Genomic DNA, 23,977 nt, shown 5'->3' with positions numbered 1-23,977 from the left:
CTTTTGCTTTGATTACTGCTTTGCACACTCTTGGCATTCTCTTGATGAGCTTCAAGAGGTAGTCACCTGAAATGGTTTTCACTTCACAGGTGTGCCCTGTCAGGTTTAATAAGTGTGATTTCTTGCCTTATAAATGGGGTTGCTTGGGACCATCAGTTGTGTTGTGCAGAAGTCAAGTGGATACACAGCTGATAGTCCTACTGAATAGACTGTTAGAATTTGTATTATGGCCAGAAAAAAGCAGCTAAGTACAGGAAAACGAATGGCCATCATTACTTTAAGAAATGAAGGTCAGTCAGTCCGAAAAAATGGGAAAACTTTGAAAATTTGAAAGTGCAGTCACAAAAACCATCAAGCGCTACAAAGAAACTGGCTCACATGCGGACTGCCCCAGGAAAGGAGACCAAGAGTCACCTCTGCTGCAGAGGATAAGTTCATCCGAGTCACCAGCCTCAGAAATCACAGGTTAACAGCAGCTCAGATTAGAGACCAGGTCAATGGCACACGGAGTTCTAGCAGCAGACACATCTCTAGAACAACTGTTAAGAGGAGACTGTGTGAATCAGGCCTTCATGGGAGAATATCTGCTAGGAAACCACTGCTAAAGAAAGGCAACAAGCAGAAGAGACTTGTTTGGGCTAAAGAACACAAGGAATGGACATTAGACCAGTGGAAATCTGTGCTTTGGTCTGATGAGTCCAAATTTGAGATCTTTGGTTCCAACCACCATGTCTTTGTGCGACGCAGAAAAGGTGTACGGATGGACTCTACATGCCTGGTTCCCACCGTGAAGCATGGAGGAGGAGGTGTGATGGTGTGGGGGTGCTTTGCTGGTGACACTGTTGGGGATTTATTCAAAATTGAAGGCATACTGAACCAGCATGGCTACCACAGCATCTTGCAGCGGCATGCTATTCCATCCGGTTTGCGTTTAGTTGGACCATCATTTTTTTTTCAACAGGACAATGACCCCAAACACACCTCCAGGCTGTGTAAGGGCTATTTGACCAAGAAGGAGAGTGATGGGGTGCTGCGCCAGATGACCTGGCCTCCACAGTCACCGGACCTGAACCCAATCGAGATGGTTTAGGGGTGAGCTGGACCACAGACTGAAGGCAAAAGGGCCAACAAGCGCTAAGCATCTCTCGGGGAACTCCTTCAAGACTGTTGGAAGGCCATTTCAGGTGACTACCTCTTGAAGCTCATCAAGAGAATGCCAAGAGTGTGCAAAGCAGTAATCAAAGCAAAAGGTGGCTACTTTGAAGAACCTACAATATGACATATTTTCAGTTGTTTCACACTTTTTTGTTATGTATATAATTCCACATGTGTTAATTCATAGTTTTGATGCCTTCAGTGTGAATCTACAATTTTCATAGTCATGAAAATAAAAAAAAACTCTTTGAATGAGAAGGTGTGTCCAAACTTTTGGGCTGTACTGTGTGTATATATATATATATATATATATATATATATATATATATATATATATATATATATATATATACAACCCGAATTCCGGAAAAGTTAAATCTATTCACAATAGATTATAGATAACGTAGCAAATGTTTAAACTGAGAAATTTTACACTTTTATCCACTTAATTAGCTCATTTAAAATTTAATGCCTGCTACAGGTCTCAAAAAAGTTGGCACGGGGGCAACAAATGGCTAAAAAAGCAAGCAGTTTTGAAAAGATTCAGCTGGTAGAACATCTAGTGATTAATTAAGTTAATTGATATCAGGTCTGTAACATGATTAGCTATAAAAGCTTTGTCTTAGAGAAGCAGAGTCTCTCAGAAGTAAAGATGGGCAGAGGCTCTCCAATCTGTGAAAGACTGCGTAAAAAAATTGTGGAAAACTTTAAAAACAATGTTCCTCAACGTCAAATTGCAAAGGCTTTGCAAATCTCATCATCTACAGTGCATAACATCATCAAAAGATTCAGAGAAACTGGAGAAATCTCTGTGCGTAAGGGACAAGGCCGGAGACCTTTATTGGATGCCCGTGGTCTTCGGGCTCTCAGACGACAGGGCATCACTCATCGGCATGATTGTGTCAATGACATTACTAAATGGGCCCAGGAATACTTTCAGAAACCACTGTCGGTAAACACAATCCGCCGTGCCATCAGCAGATGCCAACTAAAGCTCTATCATGCAAAAAGGAAGCCATATGTGAACATGGTCCAGAAGCGCCGTCGTGTCCTGTGGGCCAAGGCTCATATAAAATGGACTATTTCAAAGTGGAATAGTGTTTTATGGTCAGACGAGTCCAAATTTGACATTCTTGTTGGAAATCACGGACGCCGTGTCCTCCGGGCTAAAGAGGAGGGAGACCTTCCAGCATGTTATCAGCGTTCAGTTCAAAAGCCAGCATCTCTGATGGTATGTGGGTGCATAAGTGCATACGGTATGGGCAACTTGCATGTTTTGGAAGGCTCTGTGAATGCTGAAAGGTATATAAAGGTTTTAGAGCAACATATGCTTCCCTCCAAACAACGTCTATTTCAGGGAAGGCCTTGTTTATTTCAGCAGGACAATGCAAAACCACATACTGCAGCTATAACAACAGCATGGCTTCGTCGTAGAAGAGTCCGGGTGCTAACCTGGCCTGCCTGCAGTCCAGATCTTTCACCTATAGAGAACATTTGGCGCATCATTAAACGAAAAATACGTCAAAGACGACCACGAACTCTTCAGCAGCTGGAAATCTATATAAGGCAAGAATGGGACCAAATTCCAACAGCAAAACTCCAGCAACTCATAGCCTCAATGCCCAGACGTCTTCAAACTGTTTTGAAAAGAAAAGGAGATGCTACACCATGGTAAACATGCCCCCGTCCTAACTATTTTGAGACCTGTAGCAGAAATCAAAATTGAAATGAGCTCATTTTGTGCATAAAATTGTAAACTTTCTCAGTTTAAACATTTGCTATGTTATCTATGTTCTATTGTGAATAAAATATTGGCTATATATATATGCATGCATACAATAGAGAAGTCAATGTTTAATCATCATAATAATTATGCAGTAATTGACTTTGGCGTCATTTATTCAAACTCAAACCCTATTTTCATGAAAAACAAAAAGGGAGATGTTTTGAACGTTCTAGCTGATTATTTCTATACAGTGAAAGCATACAGTGGCAAAGAAGTGTCAGTTGTCTAGGTATGCAAGATTGTTTGTTGTTGACATCTTAAGGTGGGGAATGCCGTCTTAAGTGTGTTTATGATTGATAAATGTGAACTTTTCCCTTTGCCAGCACACACATACACACTTTGCCCACCTCACAGCCATGGATTTGTGTATTAAGTGGCACAAGGACGATTTTCTTATGTTTGTGTGTGTGTGTGTGTGTGTGCATGCTTTTTGTCCTGGAGGTCTTTCTCGTTAAGGTCAGTTCATATATTTGTAAAACGTGGTTGATCTGATCTTTCCAGAAAAACCGGATTCATGCAGCCGTTGCAGTCCCCTCCCTGCAAACAGTCTCACTCCATTGATTCTTGCAAAGGCAACTGTCTGTGTGTGTGTTTGTGTGTGTGTGTGTGTGTGTGTGTGTGTGTGTGTGTGTGTGTGTGTATCAACAATGTGATCATGCTGCATTGTGCACCTCATTGTGTGGACATCAGTCACTCTGTGGTATTCGGCCCCCTTATGTGTGTGTGTGAGCATCATTATTGTCTCAGTGGATTTACTGTGCTACAGTTCTCACATTCCTCTTGACCAGAGCTCACATTTACACACTTCTATCGCTGTAATTCACCCAGAGCCTTCTCAGTTTATTTGACTGCAAGTCTTTACCTTTGTTCATTTATGTGTCCGTTCACCTTCCAGAAAAAAATTACTCTCGTTTTCCTTGTGTCTGGGAAACTAGTCGTGTGGAATGTTCTCCATTCAGATTGGCAAAGGCTTATGGCCCTGTCTTCAATTGATTTAAAGGATAAGTTCACCCGAAAACTTGAATTTGGCATCATTTATTTAAACTTAAACCCTGTTTTAATGAAAAACAAAAAGGGAGATGTTTTGATAAACAGTCTAGCTGATTATTTCTATACAGTGAAAGCATACAGTGGCAAAGAAGTGTCAGTTGTCAATCAAAGTCAAAATTCTAACTGAATAGTGACCTAAATTTGACTGTTTCTTACATTAAGCCATCATGTGGCTTACTTTGATTTTTTTATATTTTTAAAAAGTATGAGTTTGTCAGCCAGTTTGGCAGAATTTCTTTAAAAATATTAGTAAAAATATTAGTAAATCATGACGGTTTTCTTACTGATCAGATTTGAATGTACAATATTGTTAGTGTATGTTTTTTTTATACAAATTAACACTTTTTTTTTTAATTCAGCTAATAAAAAAATAAAAAAGTTATTTTGAGCATAAGAGACTTCTTTCAGAAAAGAAAAAGAAATTCCGAACGTAATTTTGTTTGTTAAAAGCCCCTCAGATTAATCTTGCTGCTTTGTACACAGGGCCGTGTGGAGGTGGAGGCTGGGAATGAGAATATGAAGTTTGAGACCGGGCCTTTCTCTTTCTATGGAGTCAAGGCTCTCAGCGCTTCAACACCAGGTGAGACAAACACACAGAAAATACAACATACATCACAAATAACAAATACATGCAAACAAATACTCATCTCATCCTGCTTGATTAAAAAACTTCAAAATGGGATTCTATATGGAAGTCTAATACTCATGCACATACAGTATATACCTGTATATATTACTACATATTGTGTTGCCATCCCCTTCACAGCTCTGGGTTCATATATTAAGTGACTAAGATCAGGATAGTCTATTTAAAGTTCATATCCTACACTCTCCTTTCAGATTTGTGTATGTGGATGAGCAGTAGGTGGTCTTGTTTGTGAGTCTGTGCATGCATTATGGTAAATACCACATTATTAAAGGGTTCAACAGCAGATGAGAAAACACTTTAAAGCACTAATCACTCATAATTATAATTATCTCACGTGGGTTATTAGGACTTTTCCAGACCACCCATCTATCCTCATCGGGCTTAGGAAAAGCAGTAGATCATTGCCCTCTAGTGCCGCATCTAGAGGATGCCATTATCCTTTTTTTCATTTAAAGGGATTTTTCTCCCATTATTGGAAATTATCATAATTTGCTCACCCTCATGTCTTTCCAAACTTCTATGACTTTTCAGTCTTGTACTGAATGAGACTGCAGGCAGAATGTGGATGCCGCTCTTTGTTATAGAGTAAAAGTAAATAGTATTTGCAGAAAATAAACATCATAAAAGTATTTTATACTACTCTTGCAATATTGCAAGTGTTTTGAAGCCATATGATAGCTTTGTGTGAGGAATAGACACACTGTGCAAATTTTATTTATAACGCGTTCTCTCGCTATAATGTTAGCTAGCAAACAAAAGCAATATGTAGCATTAGTTTTGTTAAATACATGCTTTGATAATAAAGACAACATGTGTTCAAACATCCTGCCCCCTAATAAATAAACTCAATAAGTATTTCTTCTTGTACTGTCCACCTGACTCATTCAGAAAATTTTTACTGAGGTGTTTAAAGTTGTCGCGCTAATTGCATTATCAGGTTCAGCGCTCCTATTGGTTCTTGGTTTAATGGTCTTCGTAGAAGTCACACTACAGGAAAGTGTCGAAATCATCAGACACTGCCAGAATTCAATGGGAAGAAATTATTGATTGCAACAACAGCCATTAATCGGCTGTCAGTGAACATGTCAAATCAGCGATCAAAGACAACAGATTTTAGCCTAGGATTATAGGAATATTTTAGGATTTCCTAAATTCTGGTCTCAGACGACCAAACCGCACAGTGTGAGCCTGGCTTTATTCTCACACAAACTGACTTTTGACAAGAGCAGCGTGAATGTTTTGCCTAACATCTCCTTTTGCAATCCACAAAAGAAGGAAAGTCATATCTGTTTGGAAAACCATCACCAAATTCAAATTTTTGGGTCCATTATCCCTTTATTTATAAAAGATGTCATGCTGCGTTTTATGTTTGTCTATCTGTGCTCACGTATGTACACAACCGTTCAAAGATTTGAGGTTGGTAAGATTTATATTTTTTATATTCATATTATCTCTTCTGCTCACAAAGGCTGCATTTGTATGATTAAAAATATTTAAAACTGTAATATTGTGATTTATTAATATAATTTCAAGTAACTGTTTTCTATTTGAATATACTTTAAAATGTAATTTATTCCTGTGATGCAAAGCTGAATTTTTAGCACCATTACTCCAGTGTCACACGATCCTTCAGAAATCAATCTAATGCTGATGCAAAAAAAAAATATATATATATATATTATTATCAATGTTGAAAACAGTTGTGGTGCTTAATATTTTTGTATAAACCACGACACTTTTTTTCAGGATTATTTCATGAATATAAAGTTTAAAAGAACAGCATTTATTTGAAATAGCAATATATTGTAAGTGTTTTACCATCGTGATCGAGCAACATAATGCATCCTTGCTGAATAAAAATATATAATTCCTACTGCCTACTGACTGTAAACATTTGAACAGTAGTGTATGTCTTCTACCTTGTGTTTTTCCTGTACCTGTACTTCCCTCTTCCCTCATCCATGTCTTACCCTTCCCATCAATCTCTGTCTTTCTCTCTCGCTCTCAGTGAGAGTGTCTCGTCCTCGTCACCTGTCTCTTAAGAGATGCTCTCTCTTCTCTCGTTTCCCAGGTAACTGCCGGCATGTCTGGGCTCTCTAACCACTCACTGGGAAGGGTCGGACTGATTAACAGCAATAGTTTTCACAGAAATAACCCCTTAAGTGCTAATTAGGGAGCAGCCTTTTGCTTCTTCTCTTACACTAAAGTAGATTAGATATTTGTACACAAATGTCAATAACGTAACAAATTTTAGAATATTTTAACTGACCTAGAGTTGAAAAATCCCTCTTATGCATCTGCTATCCTCCAGAGTCTAAACAATTAAACACGCTTTAAGAAATATTTCAACAAAAAATTAAAACTGTCAACATTTAACTCATCCTCATGTCATTTCAAACCTGTATGATTTTATTTCTTTAATAATTATTTATTTATTAATATTTTTAGAAAATCTGCTCTTATGTAAAAGTAGACTCTGTCAAGCCACAAAAAGTGCCATAAAAGTAGTACTTATGATGAACATGTACAAGCACTAAATAGATGTCAGAACTGGTGCATTTTCAGTAGATAATGGATTCAATCACGTAAAGTTATCATATGGCTTCAGAAGATAATGTAATGCACAAGAAATATAGATTGCTGTAATGGTGATTTTGCTTTCTGGGGCTTGACATTCTTCTAAACGAGCTGCTGTACTGAGAATGTGCCAGTAGGTGGCGAGATCTGAGCGGCGCATGTCTGTGTGACATCCAGCACTTCTGCCTCTCTCTGTTCTTATCCTTCTGTAGCTGATTCTTCACTTCTGAATCTATATACAGTCTTACATTTATACTATGTAGTGTTGTGTGTGAATATATAGCCTCTAAACACACTTACATCACAAAAACCTGACTTTATACACATGAACACTTGTTGAACGGTTTGGGGTTGGTAATATTTTTATGTTCTGAAATAAGTCTCTTATTCTTCAAGGCTTTATTTATTTTAAAAATGCCATTATAACAGTAATCTTGTGAAATTGTGAATAAATGTTTTCTATTTTATCTTAAAATGTAAAAAGAAATTCCTGTGATGGCAAAGCTAAATTTTCAGCAGTTTTTACTGTAGTTTTTGTTGTTACACTGATTATTATCAGTGTGAAAAAAAACAGTTGTTGTGCTTCAATATTTTTTTGTGGAAATGATTTTTTCAGGATTCTTTGAATAGAAAGTATATATTTTTTCAATATTTTAAATCTCTTCTTTTGATCAATTCATACTCGCTGAAATAATAATGATAATAATAATAATTATAATTAGTTTAATAATTACTTGCTGACTAAACTTTTAAATAGTATTTTGTGTTTTACTACTGCTGCTAATGTTCCTGCATTCTCTACATTGTTTTATGTATGTATGCATATATATACACTCACCTAAAGGATTATTAGGAACACCTGTTCAATTTCTTATTAATGCAATTATCTGTTCAACCAATCACATGGCAGTTGCTTCAATGCATTTAGGGGTGTGGTCCTGGTCGAGACAATCTCCTGAACTCCAAACTGAATTTCAGAATGGGAAAGAAAGGTGATTTAAGCAATTTTGAGCATGGTTGCTGGTGCCAGACGGGCCGGTCTGAGTATTTCACAATCTGCTCAGTTACTGGGATTTTCACGCACAACCATTTCTAGGGTTTACAAAGAATGGTGTGAAAAGGGAAAAACATCCAGTATGCAGCAGTCCTGTGGGTGAAAATGCCTTGTTGATGCTAGAGGTGAGAGGAGAATGGGCCGACTGATTCAAGCTGATAGAAGAGCAACTTTGACTGAAATAACCACTCGTTACAACCGAGGTGTGCAGCAAAGCATTTGTGAAGCCACAACATGCACAACCTTGAGGCGGATGGGCTACAACAGCAGAAGACCCCAACGGGTACCACTCATCTCCAGTACAAATAGGAAAAAGAGGCTACAATTTGCATGAGCTCACCAAAGTTGGACAGTTGGAAGACTGGAAAAAAGTTGCCTGGTCTGATGAGTCTCGATTTCTGTTGAGACATTCAGATGCTAGAGTCAGAATTTGGCGTAAACCGAATGAGAACATGGATCCATCATGTCTTGTTACCACTGTGCAGGCTGGTGGTGCTGGTGTAATGGTGTGGGGGATGTTTTCTTGGCACACTTTAGGCCCCTTAGTGCCAATTGGGCATCATTTAAATGCCACAGCCTACCTGAGCATTGTTTCTGACCATGTCCATCCCTTTATGACCACCATGTACCCATCCTCTGATGGCTACTTCCAGCAGGATAATGCACCATGTCAAAAAGCTCGAATCATTTCAAAATGGTTTCTTGAACATGACAATGAGTTCACTGTTTTTTTTATTTTTTATAGAATGATATCTGGGGCTGTGAAGCCATAAAAGTGGTCAATATGAATCATATCTTATATTCTATGGGCCCTGTATTCATGTTTGAGTGAACTACTCTTTTAACTCTCTTTGAACCTCTCTAATTCCATTTGAATCTTGTAGTGATAAGTGTGTTTGTGTGACATTTGATCTGATGATCATTAATACACTGAAGATGTTAAAGCTCTTGATAGGTTTTATTTATTTATTTATTTGCCTTGGCTGCAAGATATGTGACCCTGGACCCTGTCTTAAGTGTAATTTTTTTCAAAACTGAGATTTATACATCATCTGAAAGCTGAATAAATAAGCTTTCCATTGATGTATTGTTAGGATATGACAATATTTGGCGGAGATACAACTATTTGAAAATATAGAATCTGAGGGTACGAAAAAATCTAAATATTGAAAAAATCGCCCTTTAAAGTTGTCCAAACCTTTTTTATTTGCAGGATCTAAATTAGTAAATTTTTTAAAAATGCATCCCAATAATTTCAGCACATAAGAACACTCTGGATTACAGGTGCATCTAAAAAAAATTTAATATCATGGAAAAGCTCTTTATTTTTTGTAATTTAATTAAAAAATGCAAACTTTTCGTATTTTCTAGATTCATTGCACACAAATGAAATATTTTAAAAGTTTTTTTTTTACTTCTGATGGTTACAACTTACAGCTTAGGAAAATAAAAAATTCAGTATCTCAAAAAAGTTGAATATTTTCTCAAAGATCAATCAAAAAAAGATTTACAAAACAGAAATGTTCAAGATCTCCAAAGCAGGTTTAATTATGCACTCAATACCTGGTTGGGGCTCCTTTTGTATGAATTACTGCTTCAATGCGGCGTGGCATGGAGGCGATCAGCTTGTGGCACTGCTCAGGTGTTATGAGAGACCAGGTTGCTTTGATAGCGGCCTTCAGCTCCTCTGTATTCAGGTCAGGTGAGTTGGCTGGCCAATCAAGCACAATAATATCATGGTCATCAAACCACTTGGAAAGTGGTTTTGGCACTGTGGGCAGGTGCTAAAGTCCTGCTGGAAAACGAAATCAGCATCTCCATAAAGCTTGTCAGCAGATGGAAGCATAAAGTGCTCCAAGATCTTCTGCATCGACTTTGGACTTGATAAAACACAATGGACCAAGACCAGCAGACGTCACGGCACCCACATCATCACTGACTTCAGAAACTTCCTTGATTTCCAAATGAAATGCTAAATTTACTTTCATCTGAAAAGAGGACTGTGGACCACTGAGCAACAGTCCAGTTCTTTTTCTACTTACCCCATGTGAAATGCTTCTGACATTTTTTTCTGGTTCAGGAGTGGCTTAGTTCTAGGAATGTGACAGCTGTAGCCCTTTACCTGAAGACGTCTGAATGTGGAGACTCTTGATACACTGACTCCGGCTTCAGTCCACTCCTTGTGAAGCTCTCCCGAGTTCTTGAATCGGCTTTTCCTGACAATCTTCCCAAGGCTGTGGTCATTCCTGTTGCTTGTGCACTTTTTCCTTCCAGTCAACTTTCTATGAACATATTTTGATACAGCACTCTGTGAACTACCCGCCCTTTCAGCAGTGACCTTCTGTGGCATACACTCCTTGTGGAGAGTGCTTATGATTGTGTTTTGGACAACTGTCAAGTCAGTAGTCTTTCCAATATTAGTGGTTGCATGTTCTAAACTAGCCCAATAGGTACCCAGTATTTATAATCAAAATTACTCAAACTAATCAAGCTTAAAAATTAATATTCTGGAATATTCAATTTTTTTGAGATACTGAATTTTTAATTTTCCTAAACTGGAATTAGTAAACATCAGAATAAAAAAAAAACCTCTTGAAATATTTCATTTGTGTGCATTGAATCTAGAATATTACAAAATTAGCTTTTTTTTAAGTAAATTACAAAAAATAAAGACCTTTTCCATGATATTCACATTTTTTCAGATATACCTCTATGTCTGGATTATAAAATTGCCAGAAATTAAAGAATTATTTTGGTCGAGACACTACATTTAATGTCTCTGTCACTTTTTATAATGATTATTATTCTTATTATTAATAAACAATTCTAAAGACCTCAACTGTAGGTAAAATAGAAAAAATTGAAAACTAGGGAAATAGACAAAAAAAAAAGATTGTATTAATACCATATGAATCTTTTAGGACATAATTGTTTTTTCAGATGCATTTACCCATACATATATATTCACTTACCAGCCTCAGCACGCTAGCTCACTTGGTTGCATTATTTTATTTTAATGGCAACTTTGCTCATCATATTGCAAAGTACTATTTATTTATTTCTACAATACCATTTATTTATTTATTTGATCAAAAAAAAAAAGTAAAAACAGGTTTAAAATAGCTGGGTTTTTTTTTTATAAATTGTAAAATATAATTTATTCCTGTGTACTCACCCTCCTCTCCCACACCTTTTCCCTGTTTTTTGTTTTTCTCTTTTTTCAGAGTTCCTTTCGCCATCTCACATTTGCGGGCTCAACCGATCAGCGTCTCTGAGCTACACGGATCGCCCTGAACCTCAGTCCGTCAGCGGCAGCAACACGCAGCTCAGCAGTGCTGCCTTGCCACAGTACACCCCAGACTTCAACGTCCGAGCTCTGGAGGACCTACAGTTTGTGAAGGTAAAGGTATATTTAAGTGATGCACTGAAATATTCAGCCGAAAATGAATTTCGGCTTTGGTCAAAATGGTATTGGAGGGCCTAAATCATTGACCGAACGAAGTTTAATTATCGTTTCTCCAATGGTGCGTTTTGACTGTGTCTGCGTCTATTTTGTGCACTCAAAATGTCAGCTGTGTGGACACTAATGGCTTGATTTCTCGTTTTTGATCGATTTTCATTTTAATGAACTAAGTTCTTTTAATCTATGCTGATTTTCAACTGATTCGTTTGTGGGGCACTTGTATTGTAAATAATGTGTTATGTAAAATTACATTAACGGAACGTTTCACCCATGAATTAAAATTTGCTGAAACTTTTCTCAGCCTCAGACCATCCAAGAAGTAGATGAGTTTTTCTTTATCAGAACTGATTTGGAGAAATTTAGTATTACATCACTTGCTCACTAGTGGAGTGAATGGGTGTCGTCAGAATGAGAGTTCAAACAGCTGATAAAAACATCACAATAATCCACATCACTCCAGTCCTTCAATTAATGTCTTGTGAAGTAAAGTGGTGTTTTCAATTTTAAACTATTGCTTCTGGCTAAAATACAAGTCCTCTGTCCATATATCCATATTGCTTTCTTGTCTGAATTAGGAGAGAAGTATGCACAGATCAAGCACTGTTTACAAGCAAAAACAGTTTTAAACGAATATGTCAATGGATTTTAATGTAAGAGGACAACAGGGGATGTACTTTTCACTGGAGAAATCCTTTGTATAGATTATGGACAGTTCAAAGTTAAAACTCCTGAATGATTCTTACAAACACACAACTTTTCACTTTAAAAGATGTTAATTGATGGTCTGGAGTTGTGTGGGTACTTGTGGATTATTGTGATGTTTTATCAACTGTTTGGACTCCCATTATGACGGCACCCATTCACTGCAGGGGATCCATTGGTGAGCAAGTGACATAATGCTGACCTATTCCAGGTGTTAGTTTTTTTACATACTGGTAAATAAAAAAAATGTATAGCCTGAATGCACTGTTAGTCGCTTTGGATAAAAGTGTCTGCTGAATGCTTAAATATGTTCCCATGAAGAATGAAACTCATCTATATCTTGGATGACCTAAGGGTGAGAACATTTTAAGCAACTTTTCATTATTGTGTAAACTATTTCTATAAACTTGACCAAACTTCACATGTTGAAAGAAACGTCCTGTAAGAGACGCGTTTCTGTAAGTGTTCCAACTACAGAAAGACATCAATTAAACACAGATGCTATTTCTTCCATTTCAGTCGGTTGGGCAACGCAGTGCGAAAGTGAGGAATTTTTTATACACATTCAGCCACAGCTGTCACTGTTCTAGACTGTTTGTTCTGCCTCTGGATATATATATAGTCCAGTCAGTGTCAAGTCACATTATGTGGAGTACCACCCCTTTTTGGGCATTTTCACTATGGTTCTCATAGGCAATACAAATATTTTATTTTGTAAAACTGCAAGCACTGCAAATGTAATCTGTATGAGATCAGTGAGGGCTAGCACTAACATGCTTTCGTAATCATATATAACTTTAACCCTTGTATGGTGTTTTGATCTGTGGGACCTGTTTTCATTTTTTATGAAAAGGAACAATTAATTCAGACTCATTGGCCTTGGCTCATATTCTGTGAAGAAAACATATCAGAACACATTTCGTCACACAGAACACAGCACCCCCTACACATGTATATTACATAAAGTATGTTCCGGTCCACTGGACCCAGGCTAATAAAAGTGAAGAAATTGTCACTCTGTCCCCTCCTCTTGTCTGGGCCTGCTTTTAGTGTGTGTGTGTGTGAGTGTGTGTGTGTGTGTGTGTGAGAGAGAGAGAGAGAGAGAGAGAGAGAGTGTGAGTGTGAGTGTGAGTGTGAGTGTGAGTGTGAGTGTGAGTTTTGTGTTTCTGCCCTTGCCGTTTCTGCACAAGGTTGTAGCACTTTAAATGTTTATTTGATTATGATTACAAATCATAAATGTAATCTAACAAAGGTAAAGGGCAAATATTAACCATATATGCTGATTATTGCTTGTAATTGATGAAGTAAACATCTGTTTAGTATTTCAAAACAAAATATTTAATTGCATTGAATTAAAAACGCAAAAATGCAGTGGGTCCACCAGACCTATGAACACTGGCTGAATAACAAAAATATGAACACCACGCAAGGGTTAACTCGTGCAGCGACTGATGAGAACAAACATACCTCTATTATTAAATCAGGTCATATGGTATTTTAAAGTGTCCTAATTTTGTTCCGGAGTCCCCTACAACAGGTTTTACTGCATCAAGGGCCAGAAAACATTGTAATATTCTCAGAATATACATTTAATATTAGAATAATTTTTCAATGATTTCAACATGATTTGTTCAAAGCCGTTCTGAGTTTAAGGTCCGTAAACTCTTCCCTTCCATAAACCTACTCTGCTCTGATTGGTCAGCTGGCCAAGTGTGTTGTAATTGGTCTTTCTGGATACAATGCGTCTCGGAAACGAAATGGCCATTACCATAATTCATTTTTGCTCCGGAGGGTTACTTGTAAACAATAAGGTTACAAAAATGGCATCAATATTACCTTATAAATTCGAGCCTGTATCCAAGAATGATACCGATGCAGTCACTCAAGCTCCATCGCAAGCACAAATAGATCAGGCCGTTTCTCAGTGGTAAGTTTAAACTTATATATGTATGTGGTAATTTACATGTGGTGACAGCAGTTTTATTGCATTCATTATTTACTTTATTTGAGGTGCACATGTGGAAACGGTGTTAGAATGCCCCCAGTGAGGCTGAAAACACTGCGTCTTCTCGACATGATGTAAACACTAACTATTGGTAGTGTTTGTGGGAAGGTCAGTTTGTTCGTATTTCGTGGGCAGGCTGGGATTGTGTGTAAATGTGTTACCTTGTGACGTATACAGGCAAAAGATTTGAAAATGTCGTCTCGTTAAGACGGGTCAGAGTTGACTCTTTCTTTTGAGAGGCAATATCTTTATTTATTATGCACTTTTTTGATTAACAACTTTGCAGACTGTTTACATTAAAGGATAGCGATGTTACAAAACATACTGTGCTGAATAAAGCAAGTGAAAGTGACATTCAGCCAAGTATGGTGACCCATACTCAGAATTTGTGCTCTGCATTTAACCCATCCGAAATGCACACACACAGAGCAGTGAACACACACACACACTGTGAGCACACACCCGGAGCAGTGGGCAGCCATTTATGCTGCGGCGCCCGGGGAGCAGTTGGGGGTTCGATGCCTTGCTCAAGGGCACCTAAGTCGTGGTATTGAAGGTGGAGAGAGAACTGTACATGCACTCCCCCCACCCACAATTCCTGCCGGCCCGGGACTCGAACTCACAACCTTTCGATTGGGAGTCCGACTCTCTAACCATTAGGCCACTACTTCCCGAACTAACCAATATCTCACCAGTAAAGTTTAGATGGTAGACGATTACAGTGACATACAGCAATCATACATTAGATAAGCACGAGTCTGTGATTATTGGTATACAAACAAACAGAGCGTGTGTGTGTGTGCGCTCTGATAGCTTTTTGCACAGGCACATTTCATTATGATCACATGTCTGGCAAGTGTTTTATAATAGACACTCGCTGAAGAAGCATGTTGTTATTATAGGAGTTTGCAACGGTCAAGGGTGTTTATGCAGACACTCAAACACAGACACGAACATTCACTCTGACAGAGGAACTGACAGCTGCGTTATTAACATTAAGTGACAGGGCATCTGATGTATGGCATCAGTTGGTGGGCCTGATCTCCTCTGGCCAGATGAAACCAGTGTGGCATGGTTAAATTCCAGGCTGCAACACAGGTTATATTGTGCAGAGGACTTGTCTGATTCCCATGGTCTTGTGCCAATGGTCGACGAGGTATTCGCAGAGAATCGGTCTCTATCTTTAATTGATGATACGTATCGGTTTCTTTCAAGCATATTAATTACATGGCAGAGTTAATTTGCAACATACAACAGTACTGGTATTACATAATATTCCACTCAAATAGCCTACATGTTTGGGGGAAAAAAATCTATAATAAATAGTATAATAAATATGTATATATTTAAAATTCACTAAATTAGTCTTATTTATTTTGGTTTTTCTGTCACAATAGGAATATAGCTGTACATGTCAAAACCGGAATTGTCACCGGATGTGTCACTGAACATGGTTGTCCGTCAGATGCGAAGTCACTTAATGTTAATACATATAATATAACTACTATATGATAGGTGAAAAACAGTAGTGGCCGGATGACCTACTGCTTCCCACCCAGATTCTTAAGTCTGCATTCGATTGAAACTTTAGTTTCCAATGAGGCCATGGGAGATGATTCATGAATTGCAGTGAAGTGACGCAACTGACAACATGTTGGATGTAGTACGTCTGAATTTAATTAGCATGTTTCTCAATATGCGTTCTTGTTTGACTTCTGTTCTTGTGGACGTCATCAGTCATTGCCAAAGTACTGTTTCAGTTCAGAGTTTACATCAACCAAGCACAGTTCAAATCCCTGGATGTGTCCTTGCTCCGCCCCTTGGGAGAAACCAGGCTCAGTCGGGGGGCCAGTTCTCCTCTGACCAGACGAAACCAGCAGTTCAATTACAGGCTGCAGCAAAGTCAGATTGTGCAAAAGAGTAATCTGTTTCCTGTGGTCTTGTGCCGGTGGTCGTCTGAGACAAGGCTCATCTAGTTGTCCTGGTCTCCAATGTCTTTCAGGGATATAGAGGTCCTCTCTAGGTCCTGATCCACCATCTGGTCTGGATACGTACTGGATCCGGGTGACTGCAGTGACCCTCTGATCTGGATACAGACTGGAACTGGTGGCTACGGTGACCTCGGAATAAGAGAGAAACAGATTAATATTAGCGTAGATGCCATTCTTCTAATGATGTAACAAGTACATTGGGTGCTATGGGATGTGTTCCCGGTTCCGGTTTACCTAATAAATGCAGCATAAAAATAATTTAACGGATTTGGATATTAGAAGCGCATTAGTGTATTATGTGTAAGGCAGGTTAAAGAGATAGGTCTTTAATCTAGATTTAAACTGCAAGTGTGTGTCTGCCTCTCGAACAATGTTAGGTAGGTTATTCCAGAGTTGTCAGAACACAGTGGACATGGAGGACTACAATGTAACAAGAGCTTGTTCAAATATTGAGCTGCTAAACCATTCAGGGCTTTATTAGTAATAAGTGTCTAGTGCTGACAGAACTGGGCTAATATGGTCATACTTCCTGGTTCTAGTAAGAACTCTAGCTGTTGCATTTTGGACTAGCTGCAGTTTGTTTATTAAGCATGCAGGCAACCACCATATAAAGCATTACAATAATCTAACCTTGAGGTCATTAATGCATTAATTAACATTTCTGCAATTTAGATATGTTTTTGAGATGGAAAAATGCAGTTTTATAAATGCTAGAAATGTGGCTTTCTAAGGAAAGATTGCTATCAAATAGCACACCTAGGTTCCTAACTGATGACAAAGAATTGAAAGAGCAGCCATCAAGTTTTAGACAGCGTTCCAGATTATTATATGCAGAGTTTTTAGGTCCTATAATTAACACAACTGTTTTTTCAGAATTTAGCAGTAAGAAATTTCTCGTCATCATTTAGTTTTTCAATTTTTTTTGGTTTTTCAAAAGTTTTTGGTATGTTTCGCCGGGCCGCAAAGAAATATAGAGCTGAGTATCATCAGCATAACAGTGAAAGCTAACACCGTGTTTCTTGATGATATCTCCCAAGGGTAACATGTAAAGCGTGAAGAGTAACGGCCCTAGTACTGAGCCTTGAGGTACTCCATACTGCACTTGCGATTGATATGATACCTCTTTATTCACTGCTACGAATTCATGGCGGTCATATAAGTATGATTAAAACCATGCTACTGCACTTCCATTAAAGCCAACAAAATTTCTAGTCTGTGCAAAAGAATGTTGTGGTCAATAGAATGCAGTGCTAAGATCCAATAACACTTATAGAGAGATACAACCATGGTCAGATAATAAGAGCAGGTCATTTTGTAACTCCAAGGAAAGCAGTCTCAGTACTACAGTCGTGGCCAAAAGTTTTGAGAATTACATAAATATTGGAAATTGGAAAAGTTGCTGCTTAAGTTTTTATAATAGCAATTTACATATACTCCAGAATGTTATGAAGAATGATCAGATGAATTGCATAGTCCTTCTTTGCCATGAAAATTAACTTAATCCCAAAAAAACCTTTCCACTGCATTTCATTGCTGTCATTAAAAGACCTGCTGAGATCATTTCAGTAATCGTCTTGTTAACTCAGGTGAGAATGTTGACGACCACAAGGCTGGAGATCATTATGTCAGGCTGATTGGGCTAGAATGGCAGACTTGACATGTTAAAAGGAGGGTGATGCTTGAAATCATTGTTCTTCCATTGTTAACCATGGTGACCTGCAAAGAAACGCGTGCAGCCATCATTGCGTTGCATAAAAATGGCTTCACAGGCAAGGATATTGTGGCTACTAAGATTGCACCTAAATCAACAATTTATAGGATCATCAAGAACTTCAAGGAAAGAGGTTCAATTCTTGTAAAGAAGGCTTCAGGGCGTCCAAGAAAGTCCAGCAAGCGCCAGGATCGTCTCCTAAAGAGGATTCAGCTGCGGGATCGGAGTGCCACCAGTGCAGAGCTTGCTCAGGAATGGCAGCAGGCAGGTGTGAGCGCATCTGCACGCACAGTGAGACGAAGACTTTTGGAAGATGGCCTGGTGTCAAGAAGGGCAGCAAAGAAGCCACTTCTCTCCAAAAAAAACATCAGGGACAGATTGATCTTCTGCAGAAAGTATAGTGAATGGACTGCTGAGGACTGGGGCAAAGTCATATTCTCCGATGAAGCCCCTTTCCGATTGTTTGGGGCATCTGGAAAAAGGCTTGTCCAGAGAAGAAAAGGTGAGCGCTACCATCAGTCCTGTGTCATGCCAACAGTAAAGCATCCTGACACCATTTATGTGTGGGGTTGCTTCTCATCCAAAGGAGTGGGCTCACTCACAATTCTGCCCAAAAACACAGCCATGAATAAAGAATGGTACCAAAACACCCTCCAACAGCAACTTCTTCCAACAATCCAACAACAGTTTGGTGAAGAACAATGCATTTTCCAGCACGATGGAGCACCATGCCATAAGGCAAAAGTGATAACTAAGTGGCTCAGGGACCATGTTGAAATTTTGGGTCCATGGCCTGGAAACTCCCCAGATCTTAATCCCATTGAGAACTTGTGGTCAATCCTCAAGAGGCGGGTGGACAAACAAAAACCCACTAATTCTGACAAACTCCAAGAAGTGATTATGAAAGAATGGGTTGCTATCAGTCAGGATTTGGCCCAGAAGTTGATTGAGAGCATGCCCAGTCGAATTGCAGAGGTCCTGAAAAAGAAGGGCCAACACTGCAAATACTGACTCTTTGCATAAATGTCATGTAATTGTCGATAAAAGCCTTTGAAACGTATGAAGTGCTTGTAATTATATTTCAGTACATCACAGAAACAACTGAAACAAAGATTTAAAAGCAGTTTAGCAGCAAACTTTTTGAAAACTAATATTTATGTAATTCTCAAAACTTTTGGCCACGACTGTATGATACAGTCTAAATCCTGACTGGAAATCCTCACAGATACCATTTTTCTCTAAGGTCAATAGAATGCAGTGCTAAGATCCAATAACACTTATAGAGAGATACAACCATGGTCAGATAATAAGAGCAGGTCATTTTGTAACTCCAAGGAAAGCAGTATCAGTACTATGATACAGTCTAAATCCTGACTGGAAATCCTCACAGATACCATTTTTCTCTAAGAATAAAACTTGATATTGTACATTTAAAATTTACTGTTGATTATTAAAGAAACTTGATTATTTAACCTCTTTTTCATCTATATTAGAACTTTTTTTTATTTCAGTGCATCACAAATATGATTTATTCTCTCATCCATCAAAATTACAGAATAGCTCACCAACCAACGTTTCCATCTTTCTTTTTCCAGATCACACGCTCTCAGTATCAAAACGGTCTGATGGCGTCTCGGCTGGACAGCTCGCCGCAGTCTCCAGACAGCGGACACGGCCGTGTGGATAACAGCATATCATCCGCTCCCCATCCGTCTTCAGAAAACATCATCTCGCTTGCAGACGCCACTGATGAGACAACCTCACTCCTCAATGAACAGAACAGCCAACCTGCGCGCCAGGCCAACCACAGCACACATAACGACAGTGCCATTTGACACACTCACACGATTTACCCATATCCCACACTCCCATTGGACATTAAGCACTTTTCCCAGAACTTTTAATCAGACCCCTTTTAGCACCAACTATTACAGCTCCCAGTATAAACGTGCGGGTGTATGAAAAACAACCATTTGCTGAGACATCCAAGGATAACATTGTGTAACACATTGTGCAAGATGAAGACAGAGAAACCAAAGGGTATCTGGACTGAGAAAGGAAACTGTTTCAGACAGACACATGGGGCGTTTTATAGACTGCGCGAATAGAGACATTTCTATATTCAAAGATGTTTATTTTGTCATTTTTCTATTGAGGTTGATCACAGAAATGCGAAGGAGGGAAACTGCGGATGCCTTTTTATTTTGTGTTAGTCCATAGCTAATTCATCATTGTACCAAATTGTATTTGTGTTTGTGTGTGTGAGTGAAGATTAGAATGAGTTTGTGATACAGATATACATGCCGGTGAGTGTGTTTGTACATATGACAACGCATGAGTCCAATTTGGTCGTTGCAGCCCAAGCAACAACTCAGGGAGACGCTGAGCTTCACATACTAACTGCATGTTCAGTAATTCCCCGTTCATTTACTTGAACCCATGCGACAAGTGGTCAAAAAAAAAGTGAAGCATGCTTTCGTCAAATGCACCAAATACTAAGATACACATGGCATCCACTTGTCATTTTTGTCACATAGTTCTGCTGGTTGTCTGTGGCAGTGTTCATGTGTGATTTAGTGTTTGTGTATGTGTAGAATTGTCCTTTTAAAATGAATGCATTGACTTTTTTTACTCCAAAGAGAACAAGCATTTGTCGTTGTAGTGCAACTGTAAACAGAGTCACTTTTCTGCACAAAATGTTTGTGATTAGAGCTCTTGAACTGTATCTGTTGCTCCCATTGGACCAGAGGTAATCTAACCAAAATAATTTAACTCTTTAAAGCTGTATTTATTTAGCATCAAATTGAGGTTGTATATTTTTTAAAAATGATTTTATTTCTTTGTTTTTGTGACTTCTTAAAATTGTTGTATTTTCTAAACAGGTTGACATGGTACAGACTACAATTTGTAGAAGCCTAAAACTAGGAAATGGCGGATTCAGGAAGTGACTTCAATGTTTTTTGCCTTTTTTCCCCCCACTGTGCACATCTTTTGCTTTTATACCAAATATGTTTAAACTGATAAGGACAATCAAAGTGAAAAGTGTCTCATATACACATTGATAGTAAGATATCATCACATGCCTAGTCAAATGGACACACAAAAGCCTCTTTTATTCTGTAGCATCTCTTGAATATTATAAAATGGGGAGCAAGAACTGCACTGTGTATCTCAAATTTTTTTGGCTATTGACAGCTGTTCAGTTTTTTAGAAGACACTCCCTGTTCATTCAAAGTGTTCATTGAATTATATCTTGTCCTTCTCAAATTGGTCAAGAAATACATTGTGAACTTACACTTTTTTTTTTTCTTTAGTGGAAACTGCAGATTTTTTTTTAGGGGTAACAACTTCATTCTTTTTATACTGTATTTTTCCAAGTTATTTTGTGCTTTGGGAGAGGTATTCCTTAAGTTGATCTGAGTTTGGTTATTAAATTATTTATTTAATCAGTGTAATATGTTCCATATTCTTGTAATCATTACCGGTGATGTATTTTGTAATAACCCTCAGATTGTGTAGGTGTATAAATGGACTAAAAGTACTTAATATGAAAAATTTCCTGTGCAAATAAATTGGGTGCATATTAGAGAATGTAATTGTAATTTAAACCATTAGCAGATCTACTGGCTAATATTGATGTTCACAGGAAATCTTTTAGTTGCATTTATTTATATCTGAAATATCATACAGTAATATTAATATATTAAAAATTAAAGAAACCTTATATGGTGAGGCCCAAAACACTACAATGCTACAGTACATCCCTGCTTTTATTCCAATTTTATTAAAATAATAATAATACATTTTAATTATAGTCATAATGTCTATTTCATTCTATTATAATCTTCATAAAACATACATTTAAATATTTTGTCATTATGTCATAGATTGTCACTGCATGTCTACATGTTCTTTTCTAACTTATCCTATTATTATTATTATTATTATATGTCATAATATAATGACCTCAAATTCAAATACATAAAGCCATGTGACAGTTATAACAAACAAAAGTCATTTATAACGAATCATCAAATCATAGGAAGCATCCAAACTGACCAACCAATAGTTGGGCTTTAAAGTTTTGAACGAACCAATGGGAATTGAGATGAGCGTATCCCTGCGAAATTCAAGCGACGGTTGTGTGGAGAATGTGGGCGGTTTGTTAACAGCATTATGTGCTAATAGACTCGTATCCAGGGTGCGATTTGTGAAAAAAACAGAGGGGGGATGTTTTGAAACATTTTAATTCATAAAAATAAATAATGAGAACGTGAACTAGATGACGTCATGTGCTAATTAGCATATTTATGATGTAAGTGCGTCGTATTGTAATGTATTGCCTCCCTATGCTCACATACTGCAATTTAATTTAGCCATTTAAGGGGCTTGAAAGAACTTGTTAAACGAAAGGCATTATTTTTATTTTGTAAAGGGCAAAACTCTCACTGTTTTTTTACAAGAAACTCATTCCTCAGAAGCTGATGCATCGTTCTGGTTTAATCGGAAAAATCCTCTTCAGTCATGGCTCTTCAAGATCCGGTGGAGTAGCAATTTGCTTCAATAACTTTCCTGGAGAAGTTATCACACATCGGACTGATACAGATTCAGAAGGACACTGGTTGACAGCTGTGGTGAAAATTGAAGGTTCTTTCATAATATTGTTTAACGTATATGGGTATAATAATGATAACCAAAATAAGTCAATGCTAGATGATATAACAAAGGTGATTTCTGAGCTTAAAGGTCGATATCCTACAGATTATATTTTATGTGGAGGGGATTGGAACATGACTCCAAATGAGTGGCTTGATAGGATAGATAGAAAATGAAGTCTACATGTTTCATTCTAAATTATATTCTTCTCAGTTCTCGAAAGTAGACTGTAATAACCTCTTTCAAAATCTTTCTCCATTAATTCCCCAGATTGATTTATCTTTTAAAAATATTTGTGATTCGGAACTTAGAATAGAGGAACTGGACGCAGTTCTTAAGAAAATGGCTTCAAATAAATCCCCGGGATCAGATGGCCTCACAGTTAATTTTTATAAATATTTTTGGAAAGATTTGAGAATCATATTATTTGAAGCGCTAAAAGAATGTATAGTTAGGAAAGAATTGATGACTAGTATGAAACAGGGCATAATTACTCTGATCCCAAAGCCGGGGAAAGACAAGCGGCAACTAGACAATTTAAGACCGATTACTCTACTAAACACAGATTATAAAATATTTTCAGGATCCATTGCCTCTAGACTTAAAAAAGGGATAGCAGACCTAATAAGTGAGACACAGTCGGGCTTTATAAAAGGAAGAGTCATTCATAATAACATTAGACTTGTTATGGATTTATTAGACTATAGTGATTTAATTGATGATGATGGTTTTATACTCTTCCTTGATTTTTATAAGGCCTTTGACTCTGTTTAGCATGAATTTATTTTAAAAACACTTCATTATTTTGGTTTTGGTGACAAATTCAAAGATATTATACACATGCTGTATTCTGATATAAATAGTTGTGTGTCTTTGGGACACGGGTCCTGTAAAAGATTTAATAATGAAAGAGGAATAAGGCAAGGATGTGGAAGCTCTCCCTTGTTGTTTATCTTAATTAAAAACAGCGTGATAGAAGGTCTGAATTTAATGGGCAAACAAATAATTATAAGTCAGTTGGCTGACGACACAACATTGTTTCTTAAAAACAAATTCCAAATTCCCATAGCATTACAAGCTATCAATATTTTCTCAAAAGCCTCCGGACTTCAGTTAAACTTAAATAAATGTGAATTATTGCCATTAAAAGACCAATCCATACAATCATTGTATAACAT

The 23,977-nt window shown here is 37.6% G+C and overlaps 1 protein-coding gene across 2 annotated transcripts in view; it reads left to right on the top strand.

Annotated features, from left to right (window-relative positions):
* Positions 1–21,598, top strand: part of LOC132139977 (metal transporter CNNM4) — a 43,808-nt gene extending 22,210 nt beyond the window's left edge. Inside the window, exons 5-7 of one of the 2 annotated variants that reach the window (XM_059548720.1) lie at positions 4,475–4,571; positions 11,496–11,671; positions 19,739–21,598. In XM_059548720.1, coding sequence (XP_059404703.1) covers positions 4,475–4,571; positions 11,496–11,671; positions 19,739–19,978 — 513 coding nt within the window. In that variant the 3' untranslated portion in view covers positions 19,979–21,598. Of the gene's footprint in view, positions 1–4,474; positions 4,572–6,648; positions 6,756–11,495; positions 11,672–19,738 lie in introns of those variants that run through there. The other variant, XM_059548721.1, reaches the window with a different exon arrangement.
* Positions 21,599–23,977: the final 2,379 nt, after the last annotated feature.

This window comes from Carassius carassius, chromosome 4 (genome assembly GCF_963082965.1).
Source record: "Carassius carassius chromosome 4, fCarCar2.1, whole genome shotgun sequence".
Lineage (NCBI taxonomy): Eukaryota > Metazoa > Chordata > Actinopteri > Cypriniformes > Cyprinidae > Carassius > Carassius carassius.
The sequence above is the reverse complement of the archived record's forward strand: the minus strand, read 5'-3'. Positions and strand labels throughout refer to the sequence as shown.